We start from the raw sequence: 16329 nt of genomic DNA on the forward strand, positions 1-16329 counted from the left end.
GGTACTGTGAAGAACTGTCATCCTGCTTCGCTGAAAAGATCACACACATTCAGCAAGCCTTCTCAAGCAGCTTATATCCGCTCCACTAATAGCCACCAACTGACAGCCCACTTACATTCTTAGAGTTCAGTGCAGCCACTCATCAAATAATTCTGGAACCATAAAGGCATCTTGACTGAAGACTTGTGAATCTGATCCATGCCTGTCCTGGGTATTGAAAGAGAGACATGAACCACAGATGCCACTCCTGATTAAAATAAACCATGTCTCATTCAGAGAAAGAATCTTCCCATCCTCCTTCAAACACACAATAGTCTAACTAGCACTGAAGAAACCTAGCCAGAATATATTGCTTCTAGCCAACTAACACCCAGTGTCAAACCTCCCATTGCTGAGCAAGCTTGCAGAGAAGTTAGCCAAAGGCTGACTACAAGCTAATTTAACTGAAGCTAACAATCTACACCTAGCAAATCAGGATTCAGGCAAGGACATGGGACTGAAACCACTTCAGTGGCACTGATGGATGATCTCCTGGTGTTCCTAGAGGGAGAGCAGACAGCTAGTCTTCCCCACCTGGACTTCTCTGTAGCATTTAACACTGTTGACTCTCCAATACTTCTGTCTTGCCTGACAGAGGTGGCAGAAGTCCAGGGTAATGAGCTAAAACGGTTTGAGTCCTTCCTGGAGGGATGCACCTAATGAGTAATAATGGGAAACTGCATTTCCACTATTAGACCCCTCACTTATAGAGTCCCATGAGGATCAATTCTCTCTCCAGTCTTTTTCAACATCTACAAGCAACTATACTAGCTGAACTGGTCAGATGACACGGACTCAAATGCCAGCAATGTGCAAATGACACACAATTCTACCTTCACTACATATGACCAGACCACTACCACCAAGATGGCCTCTGCTTGGGCAAGATCAGTTCATGCATGAAGAAAAGCTAGCTGAAGCTGAACCCAAGGAAGACAGAGGTTAGGCAGAGGAAAGCATTGTGAAGGGTTTGCATCCATGGTGCAGTCTCCTTGAGGGTAGACACCCACAATTGGTCAAGTCAGTCTGTAGATTATGAGCACTTCTGGATTCCTTACTCGTAATAAGCTCTCACATTACAGCCTGTACAAATAAAGCTTTCTGTCATCTCCCATTGGCAAAAGACTCTATCCTATCCTATTGGATGATGATATGGTCTCAGTTATTCATGCCTTTATCACTTCTCAGCTGAATTACAGCAATGTGATTATATCTGGGCCTTCAGAGTTTAGGAAACTCCAAATGATATAGAACTCAGCAGCACATCCTCTCAGTAATACAGGCTACTGTGAGCACATCAAACCTGTCCTTTACTCTCTATGCTGGCTTCCAATAGAATATCAATTTAAGTTCAAGGTCTCTGTCATTATCTTCAAGACACTTCATGGACTGGGTTTAGGATAGCTGCAAGACAACCTAAAGCTCTGGGATGAAAACAGTGGTCAATAACTTCGTTTCTCTGGCACAATGGAGTGCTCTACAGTAAGAATAAAGTTAGTTTGTGCAAGAGAACTTCTCAGAGGCCAGTCCGAGACTGTGGAATGAATTCCCACAAGAACTAAGGACCATCACAGACCTCTCCACTTTCTGTTTCAGTTGCAAGGCGTATTTATTCGACTTTGCTTTCTTTGACATAAATATGTTGCGACATGTATATTAAAAAAAAAATCCCTAAACCTAAACAAGACAGTCCACTTCTTCCCTTGGAGAGAAGATAAGAGAACAAACAACACACGAGGGATGTGTATTCACATTGCTTAATGAACTACTGGAAGCTGTTCAGATACTATAGTGATGAGCACAGTATAAGAACCTATAAAGGACATTATAGAGAAGTTGTATTCTCTGTAATAAAATATATGGGCTTCTGTGCTGCCAAGAACAACTGTTGTCTGGATAAGTCCCCAAATTAATGCAAAGTCCCAATGAGCAATGCAGTACTTGCTTGTATAAAGGGTCTGATGATGACTACAGAGTGGCAGAGAAATGTGTTCCATAACGCTCATTTGTCTGTGGGTCTGTGATGCCATCAGCTTCCCTGCTCTATTTCATGACATAACTGAGTGTTAGCTCCCATCCATACTGCATAGTGGCCAGGAGTATCAGCCCAGTGATTTTTAAAATAGATCATGGTTTATTTGTATTAATTTGATTCCAAAGTATCTATTATGGACTTCTGTTTGTATGCCAGTAACGAGAAGGTATGGTAACAGAGATGTTTCAAAGTGTTTAGTACACATATGTAAGTTTGTACATTAGGATGTGTGGTGGAATGTATTCTCCAAACAGATAATTTGACTAAGGGTCTAGTTTTGCACTATTGAAGTCAATGGGAGTTTTGTCATTCTCTTCTGGGGAGCTGGAACGTATGTGCATATTCATTATGATTTAAGATTTTGGGATGCCTAAGGAACAGACTGTAGAATAATACTGAAAATATTATAATTACATTATATAAGCAGTAGCATGGCCTAATCTGGAATACTGTTTGCAGTACATGTCACTCTATTTCAAAACAGGATATTGCAGAATTAGAAGCAGATAAGAGAACAGTGACAAGAATGACCATGGTCATGGAAAGAATCTAATTTGAAGAGAGATTGAAAAGTTTGGGATGTTTATCTAAGAAAGGAGATGAATAAAAGAGAACCTGATAAAAGTATATAAAATAATGAATGGTCTAGAAAGATAGATCAGAAGGTTTTGTTTTCCCTGGCTCATGACACAAGAACAAGGGAATATGCAATTCAGTTAAAAGGTAGAAAATTCAAAAATGATAAAAGGAGATAAGTTTTCATATAACATTTAGAAGATTCAAAAAGAGATTGGTGATTTAGCAGGATAACAAGAATGTTCAAAGTTATAATAGCTAATGCTAACAAAAAATGTGGTTGTAATATAAAATATCATGGTTCAGGTTTGAAGCCAATTTTTAAATCTTACGGATTCGGGTGAGACCTTCATGGAGGGGAGACTATTCCACATCTGTTCACTGTAGATATGCATTTTATTTTTTTAATTTATAATATATATTTTCTCAGCAGATGAAGTGTATTGAAATGTGCTGTATTCATCTGCATGAGTTTCCCATCAACAGGTTGGAATTTATTACAAGACGAGCTTATTTCACTTTTTGAATCTATTTGGTTTACTTGCTAAATCGTGAAATCAGCCGGGGAACTAGCAGAGAGAAATATTCTAAGGGTATGTCCAGACTACCCGCCGTATCGGCAATAGCGATCGATTTATCAGGGATAGATATATCGCGTCTCATCTAGACATGATATAGCCATCCCCGAACGTGCTCCCATCGACTCTGGAACTCCACTAGAGCGAGCGGCGGTAGCAGAGTTGACAGGGGAGCCGTGGCCATCAATCCCGTGCCGTGAGGACTGGAGGTAAGTCAAAATAAGATACGTCAATTTCAGCTACGGTATTCCTGTAGCTGAAGTTGCCTATCTTACATCGACCACCTCTCCCCCCAGTGTAGACCAGGCCTAAAATATGAGCCATTTATTAGGCCCAAAGGTTCTTAATATAAAACTATACAGCTCAACAAGGACAAAGTCCAGAAAGTAGTGAATGTTCTCATTTCTCATTGCTGTCAGTGAGAGTTGAGGTTCTCAGTCCTTTCCAGAAAGAATTCTGCACCTAGCAAGATTGACACTAAAATAACTTCTTACACAGTAATTCAAATGTTTTGGCTAGATACCACTCAGGAGGTTTGTCATCCCACAAGACGTCCATCAATCCCTACTGAGGAAATCATGGCTCAGGAAATCCTTTTAGATCTCACTCCCACCCCAAAAAAGTGTAACACATGCACTTATATTTACTTCATCAAAAGACATTATATGTCTATGGATCTAAGGGAGGAAGGAAAATGCACTGTGGAAAGGTACCCCATTGAAAGCACTGCAGTGGTAGACATATCTACATTGAAAATAATATATTGCACGTATGTGTTCTGTCTATGGTTACAGCACAACTGACACAAGAAGCGAGATTTCAGTGGTTTAAGCCCGATATCTGATTCACCCTAAAATAACTATAATTTGCTGTGCACTGAACTCTAAGTATTATTTTCCTTCGCTGTCCACCTTTCCCATGTTATAGTAAGTAGAACTATTATTAAGCTAATTGACTTGCAACAAGGGAGAAATTACCATCTTTAGCACAGAAAATGAGAATGTGTATTTGAGCCAGTGGATCCTGCTATTTCTTAATGTGGGCCTTGTGAATAGTTAACTTTGGAACTACTGAAGCAGATATAAAAGTAAAGGCATTTAGGGTCAGATCCTCCAGTCCATTAACTGCTTTATGCAATATCTGTAAGCTAGAGTGTACCTGTTAGGCACAGCCCACATTGCCCCAGAAGGAGCATTGAGATGCAGGTGCCTTCCAGAGCTCTCTGACGTGCATGGGGCAGTACACCTCCTACTTCACCCTTTTATGGAACACAGTCTGCTGTCTGCATGTTGATTCTACTCTACATGCTACTCCTGCTCCACAGGATGGTGTGGAAGAAGGCCGAGCAATAGCCTCACCTCTTCCCCATCCCTTCCTGCCCATTTTGGAATCCCTTGTGCTTCCAGTAACCTTTATGGCAGCATTTCTGAGCTCCCATGAGTTTGGGAACAGAAATTCTTCTTGGACCCAAACTGGGAAACTGCAACAGAGGAGTTAAGTGACTTACCCAAGGTCATAGAAGTAATACGTGATAAAGCTCAATATAAAAACTCAGATTTCCTGACTCAGTCCAGTTCTTTGTCCACTAGACCAGATATGTAACTGTATTATCTTAATAAATGTTCCAGGATTCTAGCAGGTTTTGTGGAGAAAATACATTCCACTGTGTAAATTAAATTAAACTAATTGGATCTATAGCTTTACAAATAGACAAGTCAGTGGCAGCTGTGCGACAATGCTGCACAACTTTTGCCACACAGCTCAAAAAGGAATGTTTCTTAACCAATTTAATATATATATATATATATAGACTGCAACCTAATTCATAATTCTGACATTTTGTGAGTCTAATAAAGCAAGAACAGCTGTTAGTCTCTGAGTACCTGAAACTGAACTCTTCTGAGAAATATGGAGACAATATCAGAACTGCAAACACAGTGTACACAATGCAAAATTAATTGGAAAATAGGTGGTCTGAGAGTTAGACATACACTTGTGGCCTGTAAACATTTGTTCAGCAGCTAAAATAACAGCAATATATTAAACTTGTAATGCATCTCTTTCTAGCACCTAACAGAGAGAGACTAATTAATCATCAATCATATTTTTTAAAGTACTGAATTTAATGTATTGAATTATAAACCCTTAATTCTGCTCTGGTATATTGGTGCACAACATTTGACATGGATTTGAGGGCAAAATTGTGCCCATGACAAAAATATGTAAGTGAATGGTTTAACAATAAGAAAATGAGTCAATTAAAGTTAAATTTGCTCGAAGATGATAGCAGTGCCTAATCCAGGAGAAATGTGTACCTATCAGCCTTTCCTCTTATGGCTAATCTGGTCCCAGGTCCAAAATGTAAAAATAGTGAGAACTTCGTTATACAGTTTACTTGCTCTTTATTCCTGTGTTATTGTTACTTAACTAACTGCAGCCACATCCAACAGTACTATGTGTAACTAACTCCTACTGAAGTCAATGGGAGTTATTTGTGCATACAGATTGCAGGAAGAATAGTGGGCCTAAACTAGACCTATGCAAAATATTTGTATCAAAATTTGAATATGCTCAAATTGAGATTGAGGTTTGGTATGTTTTACAGACCTGAGAGGAGGATGTTTGCACAATGGGAAAATCCACAAACTCCACTCCAATATCCCTACTCAAGCCAGCCAGACTCTCTCCTTCCCTCCCTATCAGTTATTCATAATAATTGAACAAGCCCCAGGACCCACGTTACTTACTACGGTAAATTTCTCCCCTATTATAGTGTTCCTTGGTGTGGTCCCCTCTCCTTTCTGAAGGAAGAGGATGATTGAGGCAAGTGGAAACGGGGCACAGAAGGATAAGGGAGTGCTCACACATACATCCCTAAAAACAACAACACTGAGGGGTCCCCAAAGTTTGTTGAATGGAAGGCAAAATGCTATGAAGGAAGGGGGCTACTCTACTTTTCTCAGAAAAACTTCTGCCTGTATGAATGTTATGGAATCTCAGCTAAGAATTTCCTCACTTTCTCATTGTCAATAGGTACAACAATGTTGTTTTGAATTAATAGATACTTATTAAAAACTCTACTTTAAAATAAAGTTTCTCTTTCTCTGGAAGCATAGTATTTTTTTAGTGTTTTCATTTTATGTAAATTATTTGTCAAATATATATTGTTCTTGGCAGATAAATTAGAGCATTTCAGTTCATCTTTTTCTTGCATGTGTCATTTAATAGTAGAGACCCAATCACAAGCTAAATGATAATTATTGACCTACAAGCTGATGCACCCAGCTGGGAAGAACTGTTGTAACAATGTAATTTCCATCACAATAAGTAATGCAGAATTGCATTCAAAAAGATAAAAGCTATATCTTTGGGATGCCTGTCCCGTTTCCCATCATTTCTTCAGCACCAACCAGAAGCCAAAAAGAACTTCTGATCAACTACCTCCAGGGTCTGGAAGGAGAGAAGAACAGAGAGAGCACTTTTGCCACTCTTATTCTGTGGAGGAAAGAAAAGGAAGATGATGACTAAAAGCCAAAAGGAGCTGATTATACAGCTACCCAGAGGGCTCCTGTGCGGAAATAGAACAGAGGAGAGCACCTTTGCCACTGTGATTCAGAGAGGGGTGAGAGCAAGAAAGGAATTGCTGCCCAAAGGCCAAGTTTAGTCCCAAACTATCATTTTAAAGATTGTCTCTATTCAGTTTCAGTCCCCTTATGACGAATATTAAATCCCATGGAGAGAGTGCAGTGAAGTGCAACCAAGATGATCGTTTCTTTATGAGGAAAGGCTAAGAAGGGTGAACCTGCTTGTACTGAAATACAGACAGTGCTGAGATGCCTTAAGAGGCAGGAGCAGCGCCAGGGTTTTTGGGGCCCTAGGCGGGGGTCCTTCCGTGCTCCCGGTCTTCAAGGCACTTCAGCGGTGGGTCCCGGAGCGAGTGAAGGACCCGCCGCAGAATTGCCACCGAAGACCCGGAGCGTGGAAGGACCCCCTGCCGCCGAATTGCCACCGAGGGCTGCAAAATGCCACCCTCCCAAATCCTGGCGCCCTAGGCAACCGCCTAGGTCACCTAAATGGAAGCGCCGGCCCTGATAAGAGGGCTTGATAGAATAGACTAAAATAGGATGTTTTCACTGAAGGACACAGACTAAAATGCAGGCAGGTTAGAGTAAACAGGAATTCATTCAGAGCTGGTTCACTTTAAAGAAGGCGATGGAGAAATAGATGAAGCTTCATTTATATCTCATGGGATTGCTCAGAGGTGCAAGATTATTGGGGCAGGATTACAGCACAAATTATGTGAGTTGCTGGATTTAGCGTCCCTAAAACTCACATATGTTACAGTTAGATCTCCCAATTAGTGAAGTGGCTTTTCGAGAGAATAAATTTTACCACAACATATTTGCTAACAACATAGTAATCATTACCTAGGATGGAAAAAGAAAGCATTCCCTTTTGTTAAAACTTGCTACACTAGAGTTTGGGGCATTGTGGTCATGGAAAAAAATAATTCATCAAAATAAAACTCAACAAGCAAGAAAAATAATAATGATCAGTACCCAGTGATGAGACGGCACGCCCAGGAATAGAAGTCAGGAGGCATAAGAAGTCTCCTTTGCTTTGGCTCTCCACATTGCTAGCACCTTGCTGGACAGCTACTCCCCTTTATGCACAGGAGAGTGGAAAGGCAGGAGTGGGAAATAGGCAGAGTCTTGGCTCTGCCCTGCAACATGCCACCCTGTGCAGCTGAGCCAGTGTGAAGGGAAATGTAAGCTACCAAAAGGGCTGGTGCACATCACTTCAGCAAGGTGGGAGCAGGGACCAGATTGTGACTCTCAAAGTGGCCACAAGGGTGCTGTAGATCACCCTCAGAGAATTCCCCCAATGTAGACAAAAGTTCCCTGGCAGGTACAGAGTTTGCATATCTGACTCTGCTTCACTCTCCTAGAAGCCCCTGGTGCATGATGCAGATCAGGTTTGTTCCCAGGGAAATGAGTGTTGCCAGAACACGGCTACACTCCACCTGTTCATGGTTGCCAGAATGGCCTACAGGGACTTTTTGTAGATGGACATAGACTCAGGCAATCGACATGCTGATCTGACCTGTGCAGGGGGCTGCACTGACTCGTAGCAAGCCCCAATATAGGGGAGGGGCAATTGCCACCCCTTACTTCCAGTTCTGTGCAGCACTCAGATCAGATACACTGGTGTCTTGAGCCCTAGGTCACTAATTTTTCTTTATTTTCAATGTAGCACAAGATAGAGTCATTATTTTACATTTCCACAAATACTTATGGGTAGGTCCCTACCAAATTCACAGTCATCTTCATCAATTGCACGGTCAGAGGATTTTTAAAATAATAAATTTCATGATTTCAGCTATTTAAACTGAAATTTCCCAGTGTTGTAACTGTAGTGGTCCTGACCCAAAAAGAGTTGGGGGGGTGCGATACTCCTATGCTTACTTCTGCGATGCCGCTGGCAGTGGCGGAGCCTTCATCCCCCTTTCTCCAGAGCTGGGTGGCCAGAGAGTGGCAGTGGCAGTGGCTAGCTGGGAGCCCAGCTCTGAAGGCAGCACAGATGTGAGGATGACATAGTATTGTATTGCTGCATTTACCTCTGCGCTGCTGCCTATAGCACTGAGCCCTCAGTCAGCAGCCGCCACTCTCCAGCCACCCAGCTCTGAAGGCAGAACAGAAGTAAGGGTGGCAATCCCGTGACCCCCCTAAAATAACCTTGCAATCCCTCCCCTGCAACTCCCTTTTGGATCAGAGCCCACAATTTGAGAAACATTGGTCTCCCTCATGAAATCTGTATAATATAGGGTAAAAGCACACAAAAGACCAGATTTCATAGGGGGGAGGCCAGATTTCGCAGTTTGTGATGTATTTTTCTTGGCTGTGAATTTGATAGGGCCCTACTTATGGGCCTTATTCAACAGGTGGTGGGGCTGGCAATGACTTTAATAACTGCTCACTTGAAGAATATCTATAAATGTGAGGGAAACTACTGTTTAAATTTTCCCTAACAGAAAATATCAGGTAATTAGTAATGCATTGGATTTAGTTATAGAAGTAAAGAAGACACTGTCTGTCATATAAAGATGTTGTATATTTCATGTATTTGGTAACAATAAATATGGCTTTCTGTAAACTTTTAGTAATCTGAGTTTTAAACTGGTATTTGATCATCTCTCTTTTGTTGTAAATATTTACTCACAAAGTATTTATAGTGTAAGAATGATGGCAAAACTCAAATTGACATCTCTGTTGACATTTTTCCCCCTCATTGACAGTGCTTCATATATTGAAGATGATTTATTATGATCTATTCAGCCCATTATTTTAACCTCCACTCTATAACATTCTTAAAATTATAGTGATATTCCCTTCAGGGAAAGAATAATACATATTTTCCCTGAACTAATAACCTTTTCAAGTTCTCCTCCTTTTTTGTTCCAGTGCAGTGCTGAAGTTGTGACAGGTAAGGAATTGCCACGAGATGAACTGACATTATAAATGTCAGAGGTCAGTACAGGTGTAGGAAAGAGAGAAGCTGCCAAGAAAGCAAGCAACATTTTTGTGGAAACATTCCAATTATACCTTTGTTGAGCATAACAGTCCTGTTGCTGGTCTGCTCATGCTTTCAGAACTAAAAATAATAAAGGACATTTGAAAAGGTTACACATTTGGCAAAACTATGTATTATGCCTTGCCTAAAGGGAATATTGCCATCTATTACAAAATGTTACTGTTCTAGCTTAAAAAGGAAATTGTGTGCTAATAAATTATCTCTCAGTGTATCTGCTTATCTTTCTGAAGTAGCACAAAATGAAGCCCCAGGTTTGAATCACAAGGCAAGAGGTGTCACAAAATGACACTCATTAAACAAATGTTCTGTGAACCAGTGCATTCACTTATTGCAAATGTTGCATAATGTTCAGGTAGAATTACAAAACTAGAAATGCTAAACTTTAAAAATCTTGTGTGTCTGACAAAGCCACAGTGCTGTAAAATACTTTGAAACCAAAACAATACAAGGTCAGCTTCACACTGTTCTCCCTCTCCCTCCCCTTTTGTTTCTTTAAGATTCGAATTCCTTCACACAAAGCAGTAACATTAGTTTCTGAAGTGGTTTTAGAATCATTTACTGGAAATGTCTTTTGTTAAAAAGAGGGCTCATTGCAAGTTTCACTGTCAATAGAACAGAAATGAATCTACAAGCAGGATTAGAAGAGTTTTTGAAACACTGTTCAATTTCTCATAGAAGCAAGGCTGTAGAATGTGGCTTTGCACTGGTTTCTCAAAAACAATGGGTGGGAATTTCACTCTTCTAAAGAGCAGGGATCTGCAAGTTATTCTGTGAGCACAAGGCAGAATCAGTGAAAAACTATTTTTCATATTGTGAAAATGAAATGTTTTGCAAATTGAGTTCTGATTTTGCAGCTCTTACATGAATACTCCTAGTGAGCCCTAGTCTTTGTATGACTGTATATTTATACTGTGCTCATCAACATGGTATGTGGGCACCCAATATTGCACCTCTTCTTCATGAGTGCAACTCCTGTAGGTCTCAGTTGAGGAACTGCATCTACATATGGGTCTGATCTTGTAACCCCTTACCCACATGAGTTGTCTTTACTCAGACAATCCCACAGAGGTGTCTCCTAAGGATGTGATCCTATGAGATTATGGGTGCTTCCTATGAGGAATTCGTGTGGAATCTTATGGACTAGAGCAGCCTCTGTTCCTTCTGGGTTCTGAGAGCACTACTGAGTCTAATGACCTCAGCTCAGAATACTCATCTGAGTAACAGCTGCATGATCAAGCCTTAGGAAAGCAAAATACAAGAACATTCATCAGCTCTTAGGAAATCAAGCAAAAATTTTCATTGCAAATATTTCATACAAAATTATTTGAAAATTTTCTGATTTGCTGCAATAAAATGCCCACCCTTCCATTTCTGGTTTGATGATGTGCTTATTGTTTGACAAAATATCTCTAATAAGCAGTTGGACATTGTCAAAGGATTTACTACATCAAATAATTGTTTTTGAGAATTTAGGCCAGTTAATTAGGCTGTCTGCCCTCAAAGAGCTCACAATTTCCAAAACTCTCAATCTCTTATTTTTATATAACACCATTGGTATAGTAGGGTGTTTTACAGGCACATAGGAAGATGAGTTCTCTACCTTAATAATGTACAGCTTAAATAACATTTGGATCACAATATTTATAACAGTAGAGGTCTGATATCCGCTTGTTCTCCAAGTACTCCCTCTTCCTTTAAAATAACATCCAGATTTTTTATTTGTTTCTACCCCTGCTGCATGTATATTTCACATTAAGAGGTACCTCTGTGTGCTATTTTTGCAATGCCGCTCCTTTGCCCATCTGCACTGCTATAAATAATAAGGTTGCTGTGAATATTATATAATTTGGTAAAAGTATGCACCACATTCTCACATTGAGTAGTGCCTTGCTCCATAAATAGTCCCTTTGATTTCAGTAGGTCCACTTGAGGAGAAAAATTCTGTTTAGTGAGGCTGGTGGTAGACTCTCTTCCTGTGTGAACAAAACCACTGGCAGTTCTAAATGAAAGTAGAAAACAAACTTCGTTATGGCTGCACTGCCATCTAGTGACACAATAAGAGAACATGTACTTCATTTTATTTTATTTATTTTATTTTTAAAGATGAGCATCTTCATGACCCATTTGTCCAACTATGGGAATGATCGCCTGGGGTTGTATACCTTTGTGAATCTAGCCAACTTTGTTCAGAGCTGGACCAACCTGAAACTGCAAACTCTGCCTCCAGTCCAGCTGGCTCACAAGTACTTTGAGCTCTTTCCTGAGCAGAAGGACCCTCTCTGGCAGGTAGGATTATAAAAGAAGAGATGAACAGAGAATATTTTTATCTTGTTTGTGAAGAATTTTGTTTTAACTTCCCATCAAACAAAATGGTGATACTTAATAGTTTCATAATCACCTGCTGAATTTTAAAGATTAAGGTAATTGTTTTCTTCTGTCATTAACAGATTGTCTTAATCTGCATTTTTAAAAAAAGAGAACAATTTAAAGATGTTAGGAATTTGTTTCTCATTTTATTGCTGACTGCATCTGATATTTACAAATATAGTAAAAACCTTATTGTGTAATTCCTCCCATATCTTGGGTTATTTTGTAACTGACAGGAATGAAGCAACTTAAACATCTTTTAAAAATAATTGATATTTTGCCATTAAGGAAATTGTATCTCTTGCCATGTGCAGTAGCAGAGGGGTGTATCATATTACCTGGAGAGAGAATTAAGGCTCACTGGTGCCTAGACACTAGAACCGGGGTTGGCAACCTTTCAGAAGTGGTGTGCCGAGTCTCCCTTTAATCACTTTAATTTAAGATTTCACGTGCCAGTAATAATACATTTTAACATTTTTAGAAGGTCTCTTTCTATAAGTCTATAATATATAACTAAACTATTGTTGTAGTTATATATTATATTATATTATAACTAGTTATGTAAAGTAAATAAGGTTTTTAAAATGTTTAAGAAGCTTCATTTAAAATTAAATTAAATGCAGAGCCTCCCGGACCGGTGACCAGGACCTGGGCAGTGTGAGTGCCACTGAAAATCAGCTTGTGTGCTGCCTTCGGCTCACGTGCATAGGTTGCCTAACCCTGTTCTAGTATGACTGGCCTACTAGAAATAGATTAAAAAGTAATTCACAAAAAGGATGGGAACTGGCCAAGGAAGAAATTTACCAATACTGGGCCTAATTTATTGATGGTATCAACTCCATTGATTTAATTATTTTTATTTAAAAGTGAGCAAGCTGAAAATATCAGGATGTGACTACCACATGCTGCAGTCTGCACTGACCCTAGAACTGACACATATTCAGTGAATCACCTAATCATTACACCAAGGTCACTGAAGATACAGAAAAACAACTGATGGACCTAGTGAACATTGCAGCATTGCTTGTGCACAAAATTGGTGACAATTCAGTTATGCCAGTATAATATTTTTCTTTAATGTTGAACTAATCTTACACATTAAAACTAAAGCTGCCCAAATATTGTAGAAAATTGTCTCTGAATATTCATTCTGACAAATGAATTCACTTTCAGTGTGATCCTTCTCCTTTTTGGTTGGCTTTGCAAGAATATTCCTAAGGACAAGCTTTACTAAAGCAAATATCCTCAAAAAGTACAAATTAAACGTGAATACTCAAATGTTTTCCAATAGTGGATTTTGAATTACATGCCATATCAATAAGTGTGAGTGTCAAATTTAAAATGTAATACTTAATACACAGCTTGAAATTCACACTGCTGTTATTTAGTTAAATAAAACATCTAATCAGAGAAGAAAACAATGCCATGTAACAAACTTGAGCATGAATTTCATAAAATTGCAATGTACTGTACCTGAATGACCTGCAGATTTAGAATTATTTGTTGAAAAAAATTGCAAATAATTTTGAATAAAAAGTACAGACAGTGTTTCAGTTTGTTTGCATACAATTCATAGGAAATTCCTTACTTCTGCTTTAAAACATTTGCACTACATTGTAGCTGCCAGGACATACTGTGCTCCTATTCATTTTACGACAAATTATATTACCAGCATATTTGTTAGTTTTGCTGGTGTAATCCAGAAGATTCTTTAAAAAAAAAAATTTTAAAAAAAAGCCTAAAAGAAGTCTGATTTCCCCTTACTATCAGGTATATATTGCTAAGCAGCAGCACTAAGACCAATCTGCGTACACAAGCAGTATTTTGACTTCTCCTTTATTTAGTGACAGTACTAGGTGCCACCTTATGCCCATATATGAAACTGGTAGCAAAATGAACCCTAGTATGAAAGTCTTTTTGCATGCTATTAAACACCTGTATATTTTTTACTTTGAAGAGTGTGGTAGGCTGAGCATACACTCTTCATGCCAGTTGGAGATGCACAGAAATTCTGGATACCTACATGTGAATGCAGAGGATCAAAACAAAGTTTTAAAGCTGTAATCAGCCACTCATTCATTTTAAAAACTGCAGCCCGTCTTAGGGTCTTAGCTGTTATATAAGGGTAAAAGAGAATGAATTGGTAATTAGAGAACTTCATTAGTGATTTAAGTACAATTCCATTTTTATGCAAGTGATCAAATTGCTCATTTTGAATGGTTCTTACATCTAAAGTACAATGGACCAGATTCACCCCGGGCATAATTCCACTGAACACAAACACCAGGAATGGATTTGTCTGTTAAACCAATGTCTGTTTTGAACTTGGATGGATATATACATAGAAGGAGATCACAGTGAAAACAACATTTTTTTGAATACAGTTGCTTGAACGTTCATATTAACACAGAGATGAATTCAGAGCGGCTGTCCTCTGTTACACTGTAAATCTGGAGTAAATCCATTTACACCACTGTAAGTGAGATCAGAATTTGTCACATAGCATATTGGTATCCATAGTAAAGGAGCAGATAACATTTCCTACTACGATTTCTTGTAGACCGATAGCTCCTGGAGATTTATGTATGTAGGGCAAATACTGAACAAACAATTACAAATAAAATTCTCAGGTATTGCTTTTGTCCCTCTTAGAATCCCTGTGATGATAAGCGGCACAGAGATATCTGGTCTAAAGAAAAAACCTGTGATCGATTACCAAAATTCTTGGTTATAGGACCCCAAAAAACTGGTGAGAGTTTACTGTATTTTAATGAGTCTGGTGATATGCAAATTCAGATTATTACAATAAAGAATTAGTTTTAATCACTCCGAGCTTTGTATAAACCTTGATTATCTGATAGCACTTTTTATTTTCTGACATTATTGTATCTTGGATAATGTAAGTGATAAAAACATGTTAGACAATGTAGATGTAGTGGAGAGTGTTAGATTTTTCACTGAGTTTTAACTGAGAAGTGATGTGATTAACACTCTGATAAACAGATTAAGTGGTGACTGAGTGATTGACAGGATTTTATCAAAGCTGAGAGAGGAAAGGCAGTAATTTTTCAAAACATGTACACAGTCCCATGACCCCCAAGCTTCAACCTGTCCTATAGGAAAAGTGTGTCTTGCTTACAGCAAGTCAGTGTTATTCAGTGGAATTTACACTGCAAGTCAGGAAATCCCTACAGGACCGGTAGAATTGTAAGGCTGCAGGACTTTATTCATTAAATGTATAGTTGCTTCTCTTTGTGATCAGAAAATGGCACATTTTTTATCTACTCCCTTTTATATGCCAACAACCACCTACTGTTAATATATCTAACAAGAGCTTAAGTGACTGGAGTTTAAGTCAATCTTTTTTGTGACAACTTCAGCACAGATACAATAATTTGTTTTTAAAATCAAGTTTTAAAAACATTAATAGGTGTATCATCAACAGTGATGCTCCTGTATTCAGTATTAATTGTGCAAATTTCTTTAAATGTTTTTGGTTAAGAATTATAGGACCAGGATTTCAGCTGGTGTAGATCAGCATAAAATCATTGGAGCTATGCTGGTTTACACCAGGTGAGGTTCTGGCCCACAGAATATATATGCTTTGTTAACTTTTGGACTTTCATCCTATTTTCAGGTACCACAGCTTTGTATTTGTTCCTGATTATGCATCCTTCCATCATTAGTAACTCCCCCAGCCCAAAAACCTTTGAGGAGGTACAGTTCTTTAATAGAAATAACTACCACAGGGGGATTGATTGGTAAGATGGGTTATTAGTATGAATATAAAAGTTTATGTACTGTACACAATACAAAAATGGCATTACACTTTGTAATGTGTGTCTACACATTTTGAAAATGACTACTACTACCCTTCTAAAATGATATTTAAATGCACATAAATTATGGTGGAGGGTAGGGATATAGGCTGGAGGGTAGGGATAGGAAAAAGAGGGACCTAGACAAATTAGAGGATTGGGCCAAAAGAAATCTGATGAGGTTCAACAAGAACAAGTGCAGACTCCTGCACTTAGGATGGAAGAATCCCATGCACTGCTACAGACTAGGGACCGAATGGCTAGGCAGCAGTTCTGCAGAAAAGGACCTAGGGGTTACAGTGGACGAGAAGCTGGATATGAGTCA

The 16329-nt window shown here is 38.9% G+C and overlaps 1 protein-coding gene across 1 annotated transcript in view; it reads left to right on the forward strand.

Moving 5' to 3' along the window:
* Positions 1–16329, forward strand: part of LOC116814727 (bifunctional heparan sulfate N-deacetylase/N-sulfotransferase 3) — a 102833-nt gene that overhangs the window by 67767 nt on the left and 18737 nt on the right. Inside the window, exons 7-9 of the mRNA XM_075066251.1 lie at positions 11923–12105; positions 14839–14935; positions 15824–15947. Of these exons, the coding sequence (XP_074922352.1) occupies positions 11923–12105; positions 14839–14935; positions 15824–15947 (404 nt within the window). The remainder of the gene's footprint in view (positions 1–11922; positions 12106–14838; positions 14936–15823; positions 15948–16329) is intronic.

The sequence above is a fragment of the Chelonoidis abingdonii genome, chromosome 5, assembly GCF_003597395.2.
Source record: "Chelonoidis abingdonii isolate Lonesome George chromosome 5, CheloAbing_2.0, whole genome shotgun sequence".
In the NCBI taxonomy this organism is placed as follows: domain Eukaryota; kingdom Metazoa; phylum Chordata; order Testudines; family Testudinidae; genus Chelonoidis; species Chelonoidis abingdonii.